We start from the raw sequence: 22,879 nt of genomic DNA on the forward strand, positions 1-22,879 counted from the left end.
GTCTGCTTGTTTGGTCTAGACCAAAATCGTATGTGTTTTTTTTTTTTTTTAATTGGTGTGGTTTGCTTTCAAATTATGCTTTTTGCAAGTGAACTATAACTTCTAACAAAGCAACATGTGCGACGGTCGTTGCTTCCATTGGACTGAAGGACGAAAGTGAGAAAGAAAGAGCAGATCCGAAAAATGAAAAACTAGTGTGAAAGTCCTGCGCGTTGTATCTCTTTTCTGCACATTTGCGCTGTTATTACAGCTGCAAAATAATTTTTAGTGTCAAGAGCAGTTCATTCAACACAGGCTTCGCAATGTTCTAACTTTGGAACTGTGTCGTAGAATAAATGAACAGCGGCAGCAACGTTGCTAAGCAACTGACCGGTATGATTTTAGAATTTGTTTAGTCCAAAGAGATTTCTGTAGTTGGGTGAAATCGAGGTCGGTTTGTATTCTTATTTTAAGCAAACCACAGCAGAGTAAGAGTCTGTCTGGAGGCGGAACAAAACCGCCTCAAAAAGGGGGTCTGGTGGCTTGGTCCAGACCATGGTTCACTTAGGGGAAACAAACTCTGGTCTTTTTAAAGCGGACTACATGTGTTAGGTCTGAATATGCCCTTAGGAAATAGAAGTACACCAGATAAGTTATTCTTCTTAAAAACACAATAGTCAGACTGGCTGCTGTGATGGTTTAACCACACAAACACATTTCACCAAAACTATTTTTTACCTCTGAAATTCTATCATACCATAAAATATTCTTAGCTCATTTACAACATATTTTTTTAAAAACCTAAAAAAAACAAAAAAAACAAAAAAAAAAAACTGGATAATAGGTCCTATCCACAGTACTGTGTTTTAACATTGGTAAGAATTTTATTCAAACTAAATCATATCAACTTTTCAAGAAAACGCACTGACTTGGCACAGCACACTACATTGGAAATCGGTCTCAAACATCAGTGGCTGAATAAGTACATTACTGAAGTGCTTTTTCACACAAAACTTTGTAAATATTTTAACATGTTGATTCAGTAGCATTACGCAACACAGTCTACATCCTCTTGGATTTAGAGGTTACATTTCAGAAACTTGGAGGTTCCAATCTGATCCATAATGTTTTCTAAACGTTTCCAGAACTTTTTGGTTCCAGTACCCAGTACTAATGGGTGTTTAAATTGATGTCTAGAACAACTAGCACTTTTGCAGAATCAGCTATATTCCTAGAGCTTACTGAGCATTCAAGTAAGCAGTGTTTATTATCCAGTAATGTGTATCTGGGTACTTTCAAAGTACTTCTTGAAACTCATAAATATGTTTTTAAAAACAAGTATTAGGTTCCACAGGGTTACAATTCACCTTGTGTTACACCTCATACTACTAAGGTTTGGAAAGTACCTTAGAGGTTAAAAAGGTAAAGATACTTAACAAGAAAAGTATCTGGTAAAGGTTTCTGAAGGTAATCTCGGAGTTCCAGGAAAGTAAATATGGACTGTGTTGTGTACTTCTACCTACCATTGTATGTAGGCACTTGAAACATTCAAACAAAACAATTCTGAAAGTGTTCACACAACACCTTAGCAGTTGTAATCCCAGCTGGCATACCTACCATAGCCACTCTTTCTATTGTTTAAACTTTATCCTCTAAACATCTGACTCAGAGTAATAAGCTTATGAAGTTTATATTGTTAAATGTACACCACTTTTAATGTGACTACTGTGATGGCTCATGAGAAATTATTTGACATCAGATGGATTATACAGCATTTCCTCTCAGCATAGAACCTGTCTATGCAATGCAAAGGCACACCAGAAGGTGGAGCACTGATCCAGTTCTCTGGGGATCTTTCTGAGCATTTTAAAGGGATGTCCATAAGCCAGTTTTCATATTATACATTATAACATGAGAATAAAAAGCTAAATAAGTGCTTGCCACTGGTTTGTTAAATTTAAGTAAGATCTGGCACTATGGAATCATTATAAAAAAAATTTACTTAAATAAAACATTCAAGGTAAAAACAATTCGCAATATATGACCCATCTGACATTTCTTTGACCAACCTAAATGTATTCAGCCATAAATATGTACACACTTAAATGGTTTATAAGTGAGATTTCTAGCCTTTTTGTTCAGGACAGTTCACAAGGTGTTATTACTGTATTTACACTGTGTTCTTTTCTGCTGTTTGGGACTTTTCTGGCTGCATTTGTACAGAATTGCCTCTTTTAAAGAGGCGATTCCTGTACAATTCACATATGTAGACACAATACTTTAATCTTAATTTAAACTTAATCAAGATCGGTAAACGGGGGCAAAGTATTCATGAAAAGATTGAAAATGTATTTTAACATAGATTTAAAAAACGTGCACTGACGACAGAGGTTCTATAATGCAAAGTAACCCTCAAACTTGAACATATCAGTAGCAACATTATGAACATGCAGGTTGTTGTATGGTGTGCATGATGTTAGTAGAATGTTTGTAGGGAGGCTGTTCAGCACCTCGGACAGCTGCAATGTGGCAGCGACTTCTGTTTCTGATGGTTACTTGAGGATGATCTGTTTTAAAAAGTAGAAGAATAGTTTCACACAACAGAGCCTTGAAATGTGCTTTTTTTTGCAGTTCTGGACAGTTTAAATATACTTCAGCATTCAGGTGATAAAGTTTCTATCTTTCTTTTTCTCTTTTGCACAAATAACTATTGTATTCTTAATAAAAAAAAACTATTTCAGAAATTTCTGAGCTTTAAATCAACAGATCCAGGAATTAAGGAAATCATTTATTTTCTTTTTATGTAACTAGGTTATCAAAAAGAGATTTTAAACAAATAGCACCAAATAGGTTGGGATAAATGGAAAGCAGTGAAATAGATAGCATTCTAAACTGTCACTATTCTAAAATATTTTATCATCAGCATTAAACTGTTGAAAGCTGAGGATGTTAGGAGATAAAATAAAAGCAAAATCTCCCGAAGGTTTCATGTTTCTCAGCAAAGATAAAAAGCATAGAAATCTCCTATGATTGGTTACAACCAAAAACTTTAATTTATCAGGATTTTATGTGATAAACTAACACAAAGTATCACAAAACTTAAGTAAAATTACACCCAAATACACCATCTGTTTACAAAATTAACAAATAAAATCTGAAAGGTGCGGCTTGCACTTATAATCTGCCCCCCTAGAGATGTTTGCCTGTTCTTCCTTGCAAAGCAGCATTATTTTGTGAGGCAGGGATGCATGCGAAGTATCTCTGAAAAGCAGTTTTCAAGATTTGACAAAGATTATTCATTGAATTTTGATAGAACTTTACCTAGTCTTAATAAACATAATTTGATGTAAAAATTTTGGTTCAGGTTGTGTATTTACAGTATTTCTGGCTTAACTGCCTCTCTTTAATGTGCAGTTCCAGATAGAAATTTTCACTCTGATAAAAAAACAACAATAACCACATTATGCTTACAAAGAGAATGTTTACATCTTAATATAACCTGCATTATAGGTTCCTACACTGCTATTTAGGTTTGAAAAGACAACAGTGAACAAAGCACAAAACATGCAATAAAGAATAAAGCGACACGGTTTGTTGCAGGTTGAAGACTTCTTAAGAAGTGTAGTCTGCAGTAAGGGAAAGGAATGAAATACAGCCTAGCAGTTCTGCTGAAGGTCTAAAGGTATACAAAGCTGTATGGCTGTAAAGCAAGCGTGAAATCCTGATGCTGATGAAGCAACTCCCCTGATTTCATCTCCCAGATGAAGCACTGATACAAAGCTCAAGGATTTACCACAGAAAGCTTTAAAAAGGAGCAAACCTGATTGGCTGGTGCTGTTGCTGCGTAGGGGACACTTGTGGCAGGAGTGGCTGCTGCAGAGACAGTAGCAGGCGTAGCACTGTACATCATGGGGACTTTTTCAGGAGGGGAACCATGAAAGCAATGAAAAGGGAGGTGAAGCGTTATGGTAACCATAGCAATGTTTCTCGTTCTCTGGCCAAGCAAATATACAATGACAGTAGCAGCAAGCCATCATTGGGTTAGCCAGCAGATGGCATGTGATCACATGGCAAAGCGAGACAGCAAGGGAGAACATAAAAGGTGCGCTAATAAGAAATGTAATTAGGAAATTTGCTCAGTAATGGACATCCCATAAGTCTATAGATATATTCAAATTTAATTAATGAATTTCAGGGATACTGATCATATTTCCTAATATTTCCCAGAGGTGCATGGAAAAGTCTACAGACAGAATCTGTCGAAGTGATAACATTTTAACATTAACTATTAGGAACAAAAAAGGAAATTTTATACCTGGGATGAGAAAAATGTTAATACATATGTAGATAAACAAAGACATTTTAAAGTTCAGGTATTCTGGACCTGGAAAAAAGTTTTAATCATATTCATTTTTAAACTATGGAATTTAAGACATTTTTTGAAGAAGACGAAGAAGTAACATACCATAGTTGTTAGCAGGAGTCATGCAAAAGACAGAACCTGTGTGATTACAAAACAAGAAGAACAAATTTAGCTTATTCGGACCATTCTGTTTGAATCCAATTACATCATTCAGGAATGTTTGCATCAGTTGTTTTTCAGATGTCTAGTTCAGGCATTATTTCATATTACTCTGGTTTCCATTGTGGTACCAAGAGCCGCCCATAGGAAGGATAACATGACACAAACAAACATAAACACAGTCAGTGTTTAGGTGCTGCATATTTATTTATTCATTCATCTGAACCAACTAGATCCCTGCTTTTTAGCTTCAGCTCTAAAATTTCTCTGCTGCAAACTCATAAATTTGTTATTTCATACTCATGCATTTATTTGTATTCCATAGTAAATGCAATTGATTCTTGCAAATACCAGAACTTGTACATAAAGTCTGTCTGTCTGCATCATTTCTAAACATTTAAACAGATGCTACTATCCAATAATTACTTAGAACTCAAGTAGCCTTTTTACCAGACACTTTTTTGCTTTTACTCGATTCATTTCTTTGTTTCCTTTTACTTTGGTAAAAAAAATGCTGAAGTATTGCTACTTCCATTTTTCGATTCCCACCCACCTCTGCAAATTAGTGTGTGAATAAATAATCGACTGATTGTTTACGAATGGTTTATTAGATTAAAATTAGTTCCGTTCGATTCATTGATAACATCTGCAGAGGATGAATTTCTTTCAGTATTGTAATGTAATTGCTGTCCACTAGAGAGATGATGTTTATGCTTAAGAAGAGCCTCACTGGTAGAAGTAATGAAAGAGCGGACGGATGCTAGTGCTGAAACATGAATCGATCTAGAGTCCGGTGCTGAATTATCAACACAGTTTAATGGAAAGAAGGATGCTGAATACCCTCTCTGAAGTTCTGTTAGTATATATTAAAACTCTATTAACTCAAGAAGTTTAAAGGCACTGCTAGCAGCGCAAAGTATTAACCAGCACCAATTGCTGGATTGAATAAAAACAGACAGCAGTTAGCATCCGCTTCATTGAAATGAGGTGGCAAATAGTCTGATAGCATGTCAGATTAACATATCCTGTCTGTTAATGATATCTTTGCATGTCTATAAGGGGGAAGTTATAAGTGTTAAAAAATGAATTTTTCTCATATTTATTTAGTATCAGACGTTCCTGTTTTGTTATATTTTCTCAACATTTTTAGTTCATTCAGTCAGTTTTTAAAAATATAATTATGTACTGCTTTTTAAAATTCAGCATATTGTAAAAAATATATATCTAGATTCTTAAGTTAATGGAAAGATTGTCTTATACAAGACAATTTACAAAACATCTGTTTTAATAGATTACAGATGTTTAAAAAAAAAAATCAATCAATTGATTGTTGGTTGATCGATAAGATCAGCCAATTTTAGATTAATTCATGAATCTATAACATGTATCCTCAGTTTCATAATATTTCAAGTGCCATGTATTTATGCTCTGAAAGTAAATAATGTATTTTACTAATTAAATAGACTTTGAATGCCATCGAATCCCCACACCTTGTACTGGTTTTAGTTTAGAGTCAGTGCCAAAATTATCCTTGCAAACATTTATAAGAAAGTGACTTAATCAGATAAGATATGGCAATATGTTAGGAAACCAGCACTACACATCACAATGAACACACTTATATCTGTGTAAAACATGCTAGAGTCAGAATCAAACATTCCCATTTAGAGAGGATGGGAAAAAGACAAACATGAAACTGAGGTGAAAGTTAAATTTCAAGCTGCAGCACTACAATGGTTTAGAATAGATAGTACATTAATATGCTGTTCCATCCAATGTCCAGAGTATCTATCCATATAAAAATTCTCCTTGACCATTTTGACTGAGCCTTCGAATTGTTTTTATATAATTTTCCTTCCACTTCACAATTACATATTACTGTTTTGCTGTTTTTGAGGAGAAATCAAAATAATACAATTTAATCTTTATGGTTGCAATGTAAATATAAGTTGTATTAATGGCTCTGTGGAAAAGCTCACCAGTGGGATAAAATCCTGCTGCAGCTTGCTGTAGCTGTGTATTGGCCAAAGCCTGCTGGTAGTGCAATAAACTGGGTGAGAGGAGAGAGCTGGCCCAGCTGCTCTTCTCAAGGGCTGGTCTCTTTGGTAGGTGCTGCAGGACGCTGGGTGGAAAGCCCTGAAAAGTGACAGAAAGAGGCATGACAGCTACTTCATTCTCACTTCTCCAAGGTCCTGTTCTTAATTTGTTAAAAATCTTTTTTTAAATATATATATAAATAAATATAGTACTAAAAGAAACATTCATATAAAAACAACCACAGTTGAATCATTCCAGTAAAATTGATGATAAAACATAACGTTTTGAACAAATTTGGCTATTTAAATGTACACTAATAGTGGATGTTTGCAGGTGAGAGGCTACATGAAGAAGCTGTCAATTACAAATGGCAAAATAAAATAAAAAAATTGTTTCTTTTTTTTTTGTTTTGTTTATGACAACAGCAACATGCAAAGCAAAAGGTGAAAAGTACCAGGTCTACAGCTGCCTCGAGGGGTCGCTTCATTGCTTTGGCGGTCGACTGAGTCTTTTAATAGCAGGCAGCGAGCACATGATGGCAGTGGGCCAATGGGGGTTCAAGAGCATTAACATACAGGTAACAGCAAGAAGAGGTGCATCATGGAGAACAGCATTGTGGTGAGAGGAGGGGGAGGGAGGGGAGGGGGACAAAAACAAAATAATCTGAATGCAGTATACCACATAAACATTCATGCACAGTAACAAAATGTATTATAGGGTGATTAAATGATTAAAAACAAGCTGTAAGTCTGAATTTTGTTAATAAATAGATTAGACAAACAAAGATTTACAGTGATTTTTGTCTAATATACGTATAAACACATATACCCTCAAAATGCACAACTATATACAGTTTATATTACCTAAGAGAAGCTCAGATAAGATTAAGAGAATGAAAATACAGTAAAATTAGTGGAGCTTCGCATAATAACAGAATTTTAGACTCAACACGCCAAACGAATTGGATAGTCTGAGAAAGGGATATAGATGAAAAACACAGCAGGCATTGAAAATGTTCGCTGTTAAATGAAAGATGATTTGGTTTTATGAGAGCCAGCCCAAAGACGTGCCACAAATCAGCAGATGAAACATGCGCTCGGCATCATAAAACACAGTGGAGCTCCATTTACTGCGTTTACTGCAAAGCTTGGGGTGGAATGATGGATACCTCTCTGACATATATGAAAATCTACACCTGCTTTTTAGTGTAAAAAAAGAAAAAGAAATATACCGTACACATGTAACCAGAGAAGACAATATACATGAGAGGTGATGTAAATGGTCAAAGTACATTTTTAATCATGGTACCAATTCTTTAAATCTACAGCTAAATTTAGATTGTTCATCCACAGAATCGAAATAAGATCTACAAATATTTCAAATTTGACTGCCAATATTTTGCTATGTAAAAATCCTTATAAAGTATAAAATGTGGGAAAAATAGTAAATTCCTTGATAGTTGCTTTACTGTCGCTTATCGCAGATGCGAATTGAAGAAGAGAGAATACTGATATTTAACCCAAAACATGTTGAAGACTTTTTGCAACTAGTTTTTTTATTAATTTTTCAGATGAAGGGAACATTTTGATAGGTTTACATCAAAACAACCTTGCTCTTTAGAAGGAGCACATTCCTTTTTAAAGTTGTAGGAAAGCGGCTGTTCCAACGATTGCATTTCCGAATTCTCCCGAGTGGTGCCCGATTTTACAGGAGTGAATAAAGTGAATGTGGCGGAAGGTTCGCAAGCTTTTGGTTGTGGCCGGTGTCTTGGAAGCATCTTTCTAACCAGTTAGCAACTTAGCGCTAGTAGGTTCCCAATGGGAAATTACATTGGGACCAAGTAGCCCTTAGCAACGACATTGTCAAGGAACGTATGGAGAGAGGAAATATGCAAAAGGAGGAGAGTATGTGTTGTAGGTCGTGGATGAGTCTCCTCCGTCATACATTTTTTATTTAGAGGGGCGGCAGAAGCTTGGTTTGGTGTAGAAGGGTTACAGCCGAACATGTTTGAGCCCTTGCCTCGCAATGCTGCCTGTTCTGTTAGCTCTATGGCTGCCGAAGACACAGACGTCCATCCCTGTGAACACTGGGACGGAACTCAATGGTAAAGAAAATTATTCTTATTTCTTATTTCAACGGTTGCGTATATTAGCTGCGACGTATGAATCAAGATGCTATGACTGAAAACATTTGATTGACAGCTAACGTATAACTAACTGGCCTGCTAATGAAAAAAACACCCACAAATTTTAAGACATTTTTAAATAGAAATGTTCTAACATTTGGGACAACATGGTCTGATAAAGAGTACATTTATATACATGTTTAAGCCAGAATGATTTGAAATTTAAATATGACTTCCCCACGACTTTAAAATCTACTGTATACTACATGGCTGCACTGGCTAATTGCAAAGCAGAAATAAGCAGTGCTCCAAATTTAGCATTGTGATAGGAAACACAGTAGCTGTTATTATATCCAGTCATGGTAACATTCTATCCTCTGCAGCCATAGTGATGCTTCTTTAGAACTAGGAAACCTTGCACTCTAAATCTGTATACCCTAAAGTAAACTGCAAAGACTATTTTTTTTTGTGACAGAAACATCAATTTCTCCAATAGAAGGTTTAGGAACTTTCTATCTAGATGTTTCTTTAGCTTATGGAGTCCTACGTAAGAAATAAATAAATTCTAATTGCTTAATCGAATGGAAAAAGATGAGATTCATGAAGAAATCCTGACAGTGTGAAAAGAAAGGACTGGGATGCCACCTTTTCTAACATTTGTAAATATACAGGTAGCTACCTCAAACAATGATTTCATTCAAAATACCTAAGTTATTGTACAATCTAAGCTTATTGATAGCTGGTCCAGTCATTTAAAATGTATTTTATGATATTTTTTGGTTATTTTTTCTCATTATACATCTGATATGTTAAAAAGCAAAAACTTCCCCATCACTGTAAATCAACCTAACAGGTTCCCTAAAACATGAAGAATTTTATATGTAAATATCAGCTGTGATTTATTTTAAACTTATTTCACAGGTTCTGCTGTTTTGTTTAAATTATTTTGCAGAACACTTGAAGATGTTTACAATGATGCATTACGTAATGGGCATGTTTTATGACATGCCAACAACCCGATAAGCTCAAAAGAAAAGAGACTTTAAATTCAAAAGATCTGAACATTAACTACAAGGCTCCACAGCCTCAGACACAGTGAATGCTCTCACAGTGTGGAAGAGACAGATGATCTGAAGTAAGTTAGATTGAGAAGGATAAAGCTCTGTCTTACCATGGCTGCAGCTGTGGCCTGGGCTCCTGCCCCTGTCTGACTGACTTGTTGTTGACTGGATTTGATTTTGGCCTGCAAGTGTGCAGGCGGGTGAAAATACTTGCACTTCTCTCTGGAGCAGCGGCTCTTGATGTAGTCCATGCAAACAGTGACTGTGTTGTCGGTGGTGTCAATCATCGGGCTGTCAATGGGATGAGCGAAGCGGCAATCTGTCTCCCCTCTGGAGCAGTTACCTCGCTGAAACTCCCGGCACACCTGAAGAAATAAAAAACAAGATAACCAAAGGAGTTTATCTGTAGCCTATTATGAGCACTGGAATTTTTTTTTTTTATATAAAAAACACTCTTCCTTCATCTTCAGTACCTCTAATTTATCTGCACGCTGCAGCTTCTGAGATGGCGAGGAAGAGGATGAAGAAGAGGAAGAGGAGGTACATTGGACCGTGACAGCTGAGCTGCCAGGAACAAGAACCTGGGTGCTGGAGAGGATGTCTGAGGGGATGAGACTCATTCCATGGTTCAAAGGGGTAATGTAAGACCCATAACCCAGACTGGTGTTAGTGCCAAGCCCCTTTAGAACAGAAGATGTTAACAATGAGGAGAGAGAACCTGTGTTACATTCATAGATAAAAATAAAAAGAAGAAGAAAGCTGCAAAATCATTCCAAGGATCTCACCACAGGCTGCATACTCGGTCCAGGGATCATCAGCTGCATCTGCTGGGCAAGAACAGCAGCAGCCGTCTTCTGATGGATTAGGTTGTTGCGTCCATTTATCTCTAACTGGGTTTTCAGGTGAGTAGGAGGATGGAGATACTTGCAGTTTTCTCTTGAGCATCTGCCCTGAATTGGGAGAAAGCAAAAAGCACAGAAACATTCACAACGGTCCTTTTATGTTTAGCTTATCATGAACATTACCATTCAAAAAGCATGCAATATATTGAAAATAAACAGATATAAAAAGAACAGCTATGATTCTTTTAGGAAGTAAAAGAAAAAAATCTGTTTTTAATCTTATCCGTTTAATTAAGTTTTAACAGAAAATATGTCCAGTAACAGGCTTAAATAGAAGTAATTGTTTGACTTAAATAGAAAACTCCTTAATACTCTTCTTACTCTCTTAAAAATCCATAACTTTTGATCTAGGTACTGATATATTTGAAAAGGTTTGAAAATCCAAAGTGCTACACAAAGTGAGAATAAACATTAAGACATAATTAAAACATAAAATGAATAAACCTAACAAAGCTTTTAACATCTGTGAAAAGGTGGCAGCAGACAATCGAATGCACCACAAATAGATAAATGTATAGCAAACACAAGATTGATTAAAAACTCCCTAAAAGACAAAACAATGAAAGACAATACAAAAGAAAAATTATGGAAATTAAAGAACAAAATACAGAAGCAAAAAAAATCATAAATGCTGCAAAAAACAGGAACTACAGGAATTAACAAATATAGCTGTAAACTGGCTCTACAAAACAGAAATCTACAAGACTACTAGTGGGAGTCACCAAACAAGCCATGTCCTTTTTTAAACCTGTAGCAGATTTTGTGGAGCAAGTTTGCAGCTTTTTTTAAATTCAATATTAATTCTGGTACTTGCAGAATTTTCCTTTTGGTTCTGTTTATTTTCCTCAATGCAACATTTTTGATTTGTAGAGTTTTTCAGTTATAATTTTTTTTTTTGCTATCTGTGTTTGGTGGAGTTTGTATCCTTTCTCTGAATTGAGGCACATTGTTATGCCACACTTTTCAGATGGGATTAATTTGTTTTTAATTTAACAAAGTTTGAAACGGTTCAAGTTGCTTTGAATGGCCCTCGTACCAATGCACCTTCAGGCACCTACATGCAAATTACAAACACTGGCATGTTTAGTTTTCTTTTCCAGTAAAATATTGCAAGCGTAAGCTTGTAAAACCTCAGGCTACCACAACCAAGCCTTTCTAAGTTGTTAGTTTTTTCTATATTAAATCAGAAATCACCTCTGTTCAGGTTTGCAAGTTTTCAGCAGCTCTTGTTAAATGTTGAGCAAGGAAACAGGAAAGGTTTGTGCTTCAACAAATCTGACTCACTTCAGGGAAAGTCATGGGATACGAATGAGACAAATACCGAAGACTGTGCACATTCCGCTTGAAAAGCAAGTCAGTTCTGTTGCTTGGATCTTATTTTTTAAAACCGGAATTCAACATTTCCTTCAGCCATATATGAAGAGAATTAAGCATTAAGAAGGATATAGAGAAAAAATATCCTCCTAGAGAGTAAAGATTGGTTATTCATTAAACATTAGGGTGAATTTATATCTCCAATCTTCCGTCATACTGTAACTGTATTTTGGGTCTTAGATGCAGTAATGAAAACATTCCTTCTCACGATGTAGCTCAGTGAGTCTGAGTCAACCATAATTTAATCTTCACGGCTCAAACTTTGGAAATAAAAACATTCTTTCAACATTAGCACAGCAGGCAGAACACCTCACTGCCTAGAATAAGTCTTGGATGTGTGTTAAATATCGCATTCTTAAAAATATGTTTAGAGAAAGCTCTCGTTAAATGTCCAACTGTTATGGTTGCTGTAATGGAGAATATCCAACTAATGAAATCAATCTTGCATTAATTTGAGGGGATTTATTTATCAGATAGATAAATAAATAGTATTCCAAGCATTAACTTTACTGGTTACTGGTGATTTAGTGGACTCTCCTCCAATTAAAAAACTGATAAAATCTTAAGCTGATCAAGAACTACAAAAAAAATACCAAAAATCTATTTCTAAATAGAGAGAAAAATCAACATGACAAAAAAAGCTAATAAAAAAAGAAAACTATGTAATTACATTTAAATATTTCTTTCTAATGTTTTAGAAAGTATTCCAGGGTGCCTTTTTTAGAGGAAGCAGGGAGGGAACTATTCTTAGTGCTAATGCTTTTTGACCCATGACCACAAGGGCATATAGGAGCACTTCATAAAAGTAGAAAGAAGAGATCAGGGAATGACTGAACATGAGAGTAATCCCAGGAGCAAAGCTGCATGGGGATGTGAGATTGAATGTGTTAGAGTGGATTAAGGCAGAGTCGGTCCCGTACAGGCCAACGGAGCAAGCGGGAGGATAAACTGGCTCTAATCCAATTGGCAGAAATACTTTTTTTTTTTCTTTTTAAATCTAACTAAATCTTACAACATATGCCAGGTGTTTTGGCTTATTTACATATTATTCTATTGACTGGTATTTTGAATGACATTTTCCTTAAAGGCGTTAAGACAGGAGTTTTGCTTTGAAGTATGGTAAGTGTCTGGACGTGAGGGCATCTTAATCCGCTGTGGGACTTGGAGAAATCTTCATTAGGGAAAATAAACACTGAAAATGGACAGGATTAGTTCTGTTGTGTTAAAACTTTAAGGGGGAGATAAGAATTATTTAACTTATCAAATGTCATTTGGTTGATCATTGCCAAGTAAACTAAGAAAGCTGCAGCACACTTTGTATTTTTTACCATTAGCAGTTCAATGCCTTGAACATGGGTGAGTCTCCAGGGATAAATTTCAAGTATAATATTGTTGGGATGACACTAATTGGTTGAAGAAACGGCTCTTTGTTTTGTTTGGGTATTTTTTGCCAAATGCACTCAGAAATATATTCAAACTATTTTTAAAATGCTACAATTAAAAAATATATATTTCTAAAAGTTTATAAAATAAATGTAAGCAGTAGTGCCAATAAATATGTAGGTAACATCTAATAGCTGTTATGGAAAGCCTGTAGGTTATATTGTACCTAATGTAATGAACAAACTAATTGGTCCCGGTCTACCAAAAAAATAATTCAATGAATATGATCATTTTATTTTACACAACTTTTTAAACCAAAATACCTGAAATCCTATATTACCTTTGGTCAAATAATCTAAAATAACAGCATTTAGAAGTCACATACAGTGAGAAAACAATATTTAGTTCTTTGTCCATTTTAATACAATAGGTACTGGTGCTGAAACTCATTTTAGTGAACTTGTATAGTTAAGGGATATTTTGTTTCGTAAACATATGAAAGAATCAGTAATAAATCTTACCTTCAGTGAGTCAAAGCACGCAATGACTCTCCCGTTTTCAACCTGGCAGCTCTTGGGTGGATGTGCAAATTTGCATTCCTCATCACTGCGTGAACAGTTGCCACGCTGAAACTGACGACAAACTTCCAACGTCAGCCATTTGGTGTCTCTTACTGAAGACATATTGAGTGCCATGTCCAAAATGCGTTCACAACACAGTAAGTGTTAAAATTCTTATGGTTGAAAAAAATTAAAAGAATTTGAAAGCTAGAGTTTAATGAAACATAAAGGAGAAAATGCAGCTTTGTCCTTTAACCAAAAGAAGCAGGTAAAGTTATTTCAGGGAGACATTCCTAGGTCATATTTCTGTCTGCTTCTTCTTCTTATGGCTACGGATCCACTATCTTGTTGGTGCTTAATGTGTGCAAACTAGCACCAAAAACTTTGCAGTCGAGGTATCGTATATTCTTGAATTTGTCTTTAAAAAAAGAGCATAGGCCAGCTATGACTTTGCACCAACTTCAGGCTGGAGCTATCTTCTCAAAGGCACTTCTATTGCAGACCTGTAAGGAAGAAAAACATCATTAAAACTAAAATTCCTTCCAGCTAAAATGAAACATGTTGTTTACCACAGTAAACTGGTTATTCTGGGTTATAAAAAAAAAAAAAAATTCAAACGTTTGAATTTGGTATTTTTGTTTCTTTTACATCAACAAAAAGTGAAATCCTTTGCATTTTTGTTTTCCTTACACACTACATGAACGCTACATTGTCAAGAGACAGGACATAGGGCCAAAGACATGAAAAACAATTAATTAGGCTATGAACTTTTTTAGTCCCATACAGATTTCCTGTTTTTGTCTTTTTGTCTCATATAATAAAACCAGTTTAAAAATAGCACATAAGTAACCTGAGTAAAGACCAAAAAGATGAACTCCCTTCTATGTTTTTGATCATTATGTGTTGCAAAAATCAAAAACTGATGACGACTGTAGATGTTCTTCCTTTAGATGTTTCGCTCCATAACTTCTCAGCTCTATAAGTACCAAGTTTTTGTCTGGCACATTAAGGATCAAAGCACATCAAAACCATCACACTGACACCACCGTGTTTGACTGTCAGTTTGTTATTTTTTGTTTTTTGTAAATGCTATGCTGGATTCATAAACTGCTGCATTGGGATGCATACCTTCCAAAACGTTTGTCTCCTGTACCCAAAGAACATATTTTCCCCAAAGTCTTGCAGATCATGAAAGATGTTTAACACCAAATGTGAGACATACCTTTATGTCCCTTATTGATCAGCGGTGGTTAAAAATTTTACGTTCTTGTTCAATCTCTTTCAAATTGTTGAGTAATGAATAGAGAAGATAACTGAGGAAAGTAAGGCCAACGGTGCTTTAAGGACTCATTATGCTTGACGCACCGACATTCTGTGGGGAAAATGAGCTGTATTGAAATTCTGTCCGCATGGAGGGCCGTGAAAGAGCGGACGTCCTGGATGCATCAAGCATAAACCAAACTCCGGTTAATATCCTCGTTGAGTTCTTGTTTTGTTCTTGGAAACATTTTGGTAGCACGACTAACAGTGATAATGTTCACTACCATTCCCTATTTTTTCTATTTGTGGCTAATGACTTTCAATGTGGTTTACTGAAGTCCTAAAGCCAATTTTATTGATTTTCTTAAGATCAAGGCATAATTAAAACTTTTTTTCTCAAATATATTCATAAAAAAGGTTTTTCTGTTATACAAAAAAAACAAAAAACATACAGTTCCCGATAAAAGGTTGTATATAGATTTCTACTTGCAAACATCGGCTGCATCTCAACATCCCACCCATCCGCCTCCCTAAGAATTAGACGTATGGTTATAGTATGGTTATCGCATGGTTATCGTAGGGTTATTACATGGGTATCTATAACCAGATAACCATAGAAGATGCTAGGGATCTCAGTCAGTCTTTTGTCAGGATTCCAGCCTCGGACAGACGGGCAAACAGAGAGGGACAACAAAGAGGGGGAGACCAAGCTACGGGTGCTATGTGAGTCAGATCCGACCAAATGATCCAGTCAACCGCCATGGATTGAATATGCTGTGAATTCTGCTCCTTCTACAACTACTGGTCTCTCTTGGTTTTATATTGTTTTTGGTTTTCAGCCACCGGTGTTCACCATTGAGGAAAAAATGTGAAGTTTCTATCAGCCCAATTGTCCGATTTGAGGTACCAGCGAGCCAGGCCCGATGAACAGAGAGCCATCTCCTGCCTGTCCTCTGACCACCAATACATCAGCACCTAGGACTCTCTGAGCGGCACCCACTGTGTCGCTTTGGCAGCCAACCGGGTGGAACTAACCTCAACCTCTGGGCTCAGACTGAACTATAAGAGCAGGTTACTGACCCACACGTTTGTTATCATCCACTTCCAGAAAGACGTGGTCACTAACCTGTTGTCTCCTCCTGCAAAGGTTCCTGCCTTAGACGCTGACACTGCTTACTTTGTTTTAGTTTCCAATAACGTTTTTTGATAAATCTGTTTGTCCGCCTCAAATACTGGATCCTACTGTTCTTACCCTTAACACTAAACCCATAAAAAGTCTAAAACCCTATTAAAAGCAGGAATCTCCAAATAGTGTTAAACTTTTAACACCTAACAGCTGTACATTAACATGTTCCTGTATCCTCAAAGCATAGATTACTCACTCTGACAAACTATACCAAAATCCCTCCCCTTGAAGAAATGTTTACAGCTTTAGTTAAAGAAAACCAATTTACTACCAGTAAGATTGGTCGTCTTTGATCTTATTCCCATTACAGAATGCAAGACTGAATATCTCACTTAGGCCGAGTTATTCTGTTGCTTTTTAGAGCTTACAAATTTGACAACATTTAATCTATCTTGTAGTGTAATAGGAAAGTAACCCGGTTAACATAAGGATAAGGCAGCTTTCTTTAAGCCACACTTCCTCAACAAATATTAGCTTGTTGTGTGACATCCAGAGAGCCTCTGCTCTTTATCTACTAGACCACATAGCTTAGCTGGGGCAGGAGAGTCAATCAATCAATACTAATATTGGAACATTTCCAAGCTCAAATCTATAGTGAGGGTGCAATTGTACAAAACTTTCAACACTCTATCATTTAACTTCTGCAATACCTGTGATGTACTTTTTATTGTACAACAAAGCTTATATGCAAATACTTTGCTTTTCCAGATCTGGTGAAAATATGGCATCACAAAGACAGAATCCAAACCCACTACTCCATATGCAGAATACAGTGCTAGTAACAAAGAACATTCACACCCATTGCTGGAAGGCAAACAAATTAACAAACAAAACAGTCAAAACAGTAAAGTAGACCTTTGACAAAAGAGGTGAAGGATCATAGTAGTTAATTCACTCATGAGTAGTTAATTCACTCCCTTAAGCTAAAACACCGTGCTCAGACTAGTAAACTGACCTCTGATGTTCTTCCTCCTTCTCTTTAGCAGCCGTCCGTGTAAAACCAAAGCATACAACAGCAAATTCCTTTAGGCGCAAGTCAGGAAACGGAGCAAGAGAAACTTCCTCTGCCTCTTCATGCAGCTCTAAACTAGTTTTTTTTTTTTAAGCTGAAAATGAAAGCTAGATTAACATTTTGAGCTGCTTGGTTTTTAGAATCATAACCGTAAAACACCCACCCTCTCCTTCCTGACCAACCGATTCAGAGACCAGAAACTGGATATTTTCCAAGCAGCCAAAACAAACTGTCTGCCAGGCTCTGACTAAAATATTTCCAGCCACCCCCTTCCTGTCTCTGTGCTGGCCTCTGGAAAGACCCTCCCAGTCTGGAAACATCCAATAGGAAGGTGGCAGCAGATCCACAACTGGAAAACTTCCTGCTGACCAGCCTATCCTTAGTACCACTGCACAGAGATGATTATGTTCAATATTTACTTATTAAAACCACAAACACAAGCTGTATCCATGTTTTCAATATGCTAACAAAGCTAGTTACTCAGACATTTGTAAAGCTGTCTTTAAACAACAACAAAAAAAGTAAACTTTACATAAACTCTTCCAAAAAAGTTTGTATTTCTACTAAAAGTATTTTTAATCATATTTAAATAATTTGGCTCATTATCATGCAAATTGTTGCCACAAAAAACAGTCAATCCTCTTTTGCATGTCTAACATTTCAAGTAAGGCTGAAATATTAATCTGATTAAACATGATTAAGCAATTATTGAAATAATCGTCAACTAATTTAGTAACCATTTAATAGTTAACTGGAGTTTAGAGGCTCTTAAATTTGCATTTAGCTGACAGAGCAACCCACCTAGATCAGTGATATACCAAAACTCTAAATAAAAAAAATAAAAAAAGAAAATCATTTTCATCTGTAAATATGCTCCATCCAGCATACCGGTAAGTGCAATAGTGGTTTTCTCAAGTGGAAAAGCTTTATTTTCCCTTGGTTTATTTAAGCAAAAACCTTTTGCTATCCAATTATTAATTAAAAAAAAGGACAGATCAATGAATTTGCAAAATAATCGTTAGTTGCAGCCCTACTTTAAACTAAAGACCAATTCATGCATGTATGAGGTGTTCAGACCAGACAAATCCCAACAATTTATCAGATGCTGCACTTTAAATGAGCAAATTAACATAAAATAAAAGTTAAGATAAAGACAGAAAATGTAACAAAACTAAAACCCAAGCTTTAAAGTTAAATCAACTGTTTTCTTTCCTGTACTAGTTTTCATTTTCAAATTCATATCTTTTTAGAGAAAATTTGTTAGTAAATAAATAAATAAATAAAACAATCTAGTGGTTCTGTAATAGATGTTATAGTTTTGCATGATATAAAAAAACTAAAAGGCTGGCAAGATAAACTCTAAACAAAGTATATGGTAGAAGCCAGAATGAAAGAAAATGCATCATAACAGTACGTCCTGTTTTATGCATTTAAACAAAGAAACTGACTGTACTACAACAACAAAAAAACCAAACTGAAAAATGTGCAAAAAAAAAGAAACATACAAAACACATTGACCAAAAATAGGAACATTTGGAAATGTTTAGTTTCTATTTTCTTATAGTATTTTAAGGTTTGAGTAAAGAGACAAGAACCATGAAACATCTTCAAGATTTTCTACGCTAATCTGTAAAACAACTTAAGTTTCTTGCTAAATGCACAAAAAGCTTCCATTTTTGTATAGTAGGGTGTTTTGTATTTCCAGGGGCCAAGAATTGATATGAAGTACTGAATCAGTAAGCATGTCTTACTTGTTTACAGCAAGCAAACAGGGGTGTGGCTAAGCTATGATCTGTGAGCAGAGGCTGTTGTATTAGTTACAGTCATGGGATCTGCAACTTAGAAAAAAAAAATCATGTTGTTTTCTGTTGGTGTTTGAAGAATCTAAAGTATGGTTGGGTTTTCTTGTTATCAAACTTAGTGTGTTATTATTAATTTAAAATACAAATCCATTAAAAAACATTAATTGATTTGATGCTCAAGAACCCAAACAAAAACTCATTTTTATGACAAACGTAGAGTTAATGGCTATGTATTGACTCATATTTTTGAACAAATCAATCGATAACAGCTTCTAATGTTTTATAATTTACTAAAGGTTCTTATATCTTTCTTTTTACGCCAAAGATCTAGGAATATATACAGTACAATGAATATTTCCTTTGGCACTAATGAGGATTCATTTGATATATTAGTTGTTTTCTATCAATTCAAAAGAAAAACACTTGTCTTGTCTCTGCGATGCTGCCTTTCCGTGCTGATGCCGGCAGTTTCATTGCTGTAAAGTGCCACTTCAATGTTCACAGGGGTGGCCAGAAAGTGGCCAATGTACACTGAGGTGTGGCTGAAAACTGATAGTCGCCAAAACCAGTTTAAGGTTAGTCTACCAAACACTACTACTAAACTATACATAGCATCATCCCATACAGCTGATGACTCACATTCATGCTTAGGTTATTATGTTTAATTTTGACATGCATATGACTAAATAAAGAAGCTTTGTTATTCATAATTAGAGCTAGCTTTTATAATGTGATGTGAGGTGTACTGTTGTAAAGCGATTCATAACACAATGCAAATTGAATGGAAATGTGTAACTGAAGATATAAGGATTCTGGTTGGGGATTTTGTGTTTTTTTTGTGTTTCTGTAAAGAATGAGTTTTCTCTGTAGTGTGTCTGGGCTCTCCCTTAGAGATAGGGTGAGGAGCTCGGTCATCCGGGGGGGGACTTAGAGTAGAGCCGCTGCTCCTCCACATCGAGAGAAGCCAGGTGAGGTGGCTCGGGCATCTGATAAGGATGCCTCCTCGACGTCTCCCTGGTGAGGTGTTCCAGCCACGTCCCACAGGGAGGAAGCCCAGGGGGAGAAACAGGACACACTGGAGGGACTATGTTTCTCGGCTGGCATGGGAGCACCTTGGGATTTCCCTGGAAGAGCTGGGCCAGGGGGCTGGGGAGAGGGACATCTGGGCCTCCATACTGAAGCTGCTACCCCCGCGACCCGACCCCGGATAAGCGGAAGAGAATGGATGGATGGATGGTGTTTTTAATAAAGCCATTGCTGTGGCATACTGTTCAACTCCTCAAAGTTCTTTTTTTTTTCTTGCAAAAATAACAATTCAATTTAGAAATAAACAACCTTGGTATCCCTGGATTATTGGTGCACTTGTAATTTCTATGGTTTTTAACCAATCAGCGTTCTTGTTTATTTTGCTGTAACCATCTATAAACCTTCCCAAAAGGCAAAATATGTCATTAAACATCAATGTGACATCAAACACTGATAGTTACCCTAATTTAGACAAAAAAAAAATCAAAATTACATCACTCTTTTGACATCAATTTGATTTATGTCAAATAATGATTTTATTGATGTCATTTTAACATGAATTCATTGTGATTTGTTACCACCACCTAAGGCCGCGAGCCCAACATTGTGAACCGTTAAGATTTATTTTTACGCAATCTTAAACCAGACCTCGTCCCTGCAGAGATTGGTAGTTCCAAAAGGGAGCTGATTCACATATTTTTTTCCTAAACTAAAGAATGGAGTTTTATATTAAGCTAGTAAGCTATGGGGCACTGCACGTATACAACTCGATGGAGTACATAAAGTGTGATATATTAGCTTGTGTCGGCGCTAATAAGTGGATCTGCTTACCTCATCGTTAGGACACGGTATCACGCAGCAGCAGCCAGGAAGGCAGACGGAAAAAAAACGGCGACTGAACTAAGGAAAAACAAGATGTCAAGTGTTCCCAAAATGTCTGTTCAACAGTTCGTCTAATTTTCTCCCGGAACCATGAATCAAAGCTTGCTCGACCCAATTTCTTCCCTACTTCGTTGCGCTGCAAAGATTTAAGCAACAAGCTTTTGACAGCTTCTTCTTCTTCTTCTTATGAGATTTTATGGCGGTTGGCAGACTTGTGAATTGTGCATTACCGCCACCAACTGATATGGAGTAAAACAAGAAAACAGGAAACGATTCACCCCCCCCCCCAAAAAAAAAAAAAAAAAAAAAAAAAAAAAAAAAACAAAAAAAAAAAAAAAAAAAAAAAAAAAAAAAACCTGTGTAACTTAAACCAACATAATACTAAATCACATTTGCCCATATAATTTTAATTTACTCTAGGTCATCGTAATTCTGCCAGTTTCTGATGGTCCCATCGGTCCTCCCATCATACTTCCAACCATCTCCCAGTTCAAATCTTTAATGTCCAGATATTTTTCTGCAGCCTTCACTATTATTTTGATTTTTTCAGTTTTTTTTGTTGTCTGTGCAGTACAATTAATCACTTCTACCATGAAAAGAACAAAATTTGTCTTTTTAACAATTAGTGAGTCTTCATCAATTTTTGGAGATTTCTCTAGAGGTTTGGAATTTGCTGTGTGTTGAACTGTAGGTTTGGGTTTTTCTGACTGAGATGGGATCCTTTTTGCAGCTTCAGCGTAGGTTATTCCGAGCTCAAATTTCATTTTTTTAATTTCCTCAGACCTTTTGCTTGCTTCACAGCCGCGATAAGCAGCAGTATGTTCTCCACCACAATTACAGCATTTTATTTTAGCTTCTTTTCCACATTTTCCGTACTCATGTTCTCCTGCACACCTTCCACACCTCTGTTTCCCTTTACAAACTGCTGCAATGTGACCGAATTTTTGGCATTTGAAACATCTCAATGGTGGAGGATTGTAGATTTTGACATTATAGCTTATGTAACCGATGAATACTTTGCTTGGTAATTGCTCTTCTTCGAATTTAATTAACACCGATAAACTGTCAGATCTTTCTCCGTTTCTTGTTGTTTTTAACCGTTTTACTTCTTTTACTTTTGCACCGCTTATGTTTTCCAGAATCTCTTTTTCAGAAATTTTTAGAGGAACTCCTCCAATGACTCCCCTGCTGATCTTTTTGTTCTCCATTAGGCTGCACTGAACTCTTATTCCGTCAATTTTGTTGATCCGTATTGCTTTGCCTTGCTGGGCGCTGTCTCTGCAGTTAATTAGCAGGTCTCCACTGTACAGAATTCTGGCACCTCTGACTTCTCCGACAAGTTTATTGATGGTTTTTGTTAAGTGAACCGGATTCCAATTTGTAAAAGAGTCTGCCTGATTAACGACTTTGAATATGACTTTGAATTCATTTTGTTGTGCTGTGGAATGTATGGATTGATCATCACTGGATTGTTCTGAACTAGATTCCCCTTTAACTGATCTCTGTTTTTTCCGCTTTTTCTCATTTTTTGATGTTGCTATCTTCCAACCTTCATTGTCACTATTTCCCTCTTCCATCCCACAAGAATCGCTTCCTGTTTCCTCACTACTCACGGCCCAGGACATCTCTCCACAAGCAGCTTCAAAACACGCGCCATGCACCAAACGACCATCCACATGCCTGGTTCGAGCCTTCTCGTTGAAGCGCTTTACCACCACCTCAGAAACTTTGCTCTTTCCTTTGGCCCTTTTGACAGCTTACTGTACGA

General features: G+C 36.2%; 1 protein-coding gene across 1 annotated transcript; it reads right to left on the reverse strand.

Annotated features, from left to right (window-relative positions):
* Positions 1 to 41: 41 nt before the first annotated feature.
* Positions 42 to 21,276, reverse strand: LOC119793926 (muscleblind-like protein 2a). The gene is made up of 9 exons (XM_038301227.1): positions 21,061 to 21,276; positions 13,905 to 14,446; positions 10,510 to 10,674; positions 10,198 to 10,404; positions 9,835 to 10,089; positions 6,993 to 7,046; positions 6,481 to 6,637; positions 4,445 to 4,480; positions 42 to 2,546 (listed from the first exon to the last, which is right to left on the reverse strand). Exons 2-9 carry the CDS (start codon positions 14,076 to 14,078, stop codon positions 2,419 to 2,421), a joined length of 1,176 nt encoding a protein of 391 aa, XP_038157155.1. The 5' UTR covers positions 14,079 to 14,446; positions 21,061 to 21,276; the 3' UTR covers positions 42 to 2,418.
* Between the last annotated feature and the right edge of the window lie 1,603 nt (positions 21,277 to 22,879).

Source organism: Cyprinodon tularosa, unplaced genomic scaffold (genome assembly GCF_016077235.1).
Source record: "Cyprinodon tularosa strain WSP-4 unplaced genomic scaffold, ASM1607723v1 ctg463, whole genome shotgun sequence".
NCBI classification, from domain to species: Eukaryota; Metazoa; Chordata; class Actinopteri; order Cyprinodontiformes; family Cyprinodontidae; genus Cyprinodon; species Cyprinodon tularosa.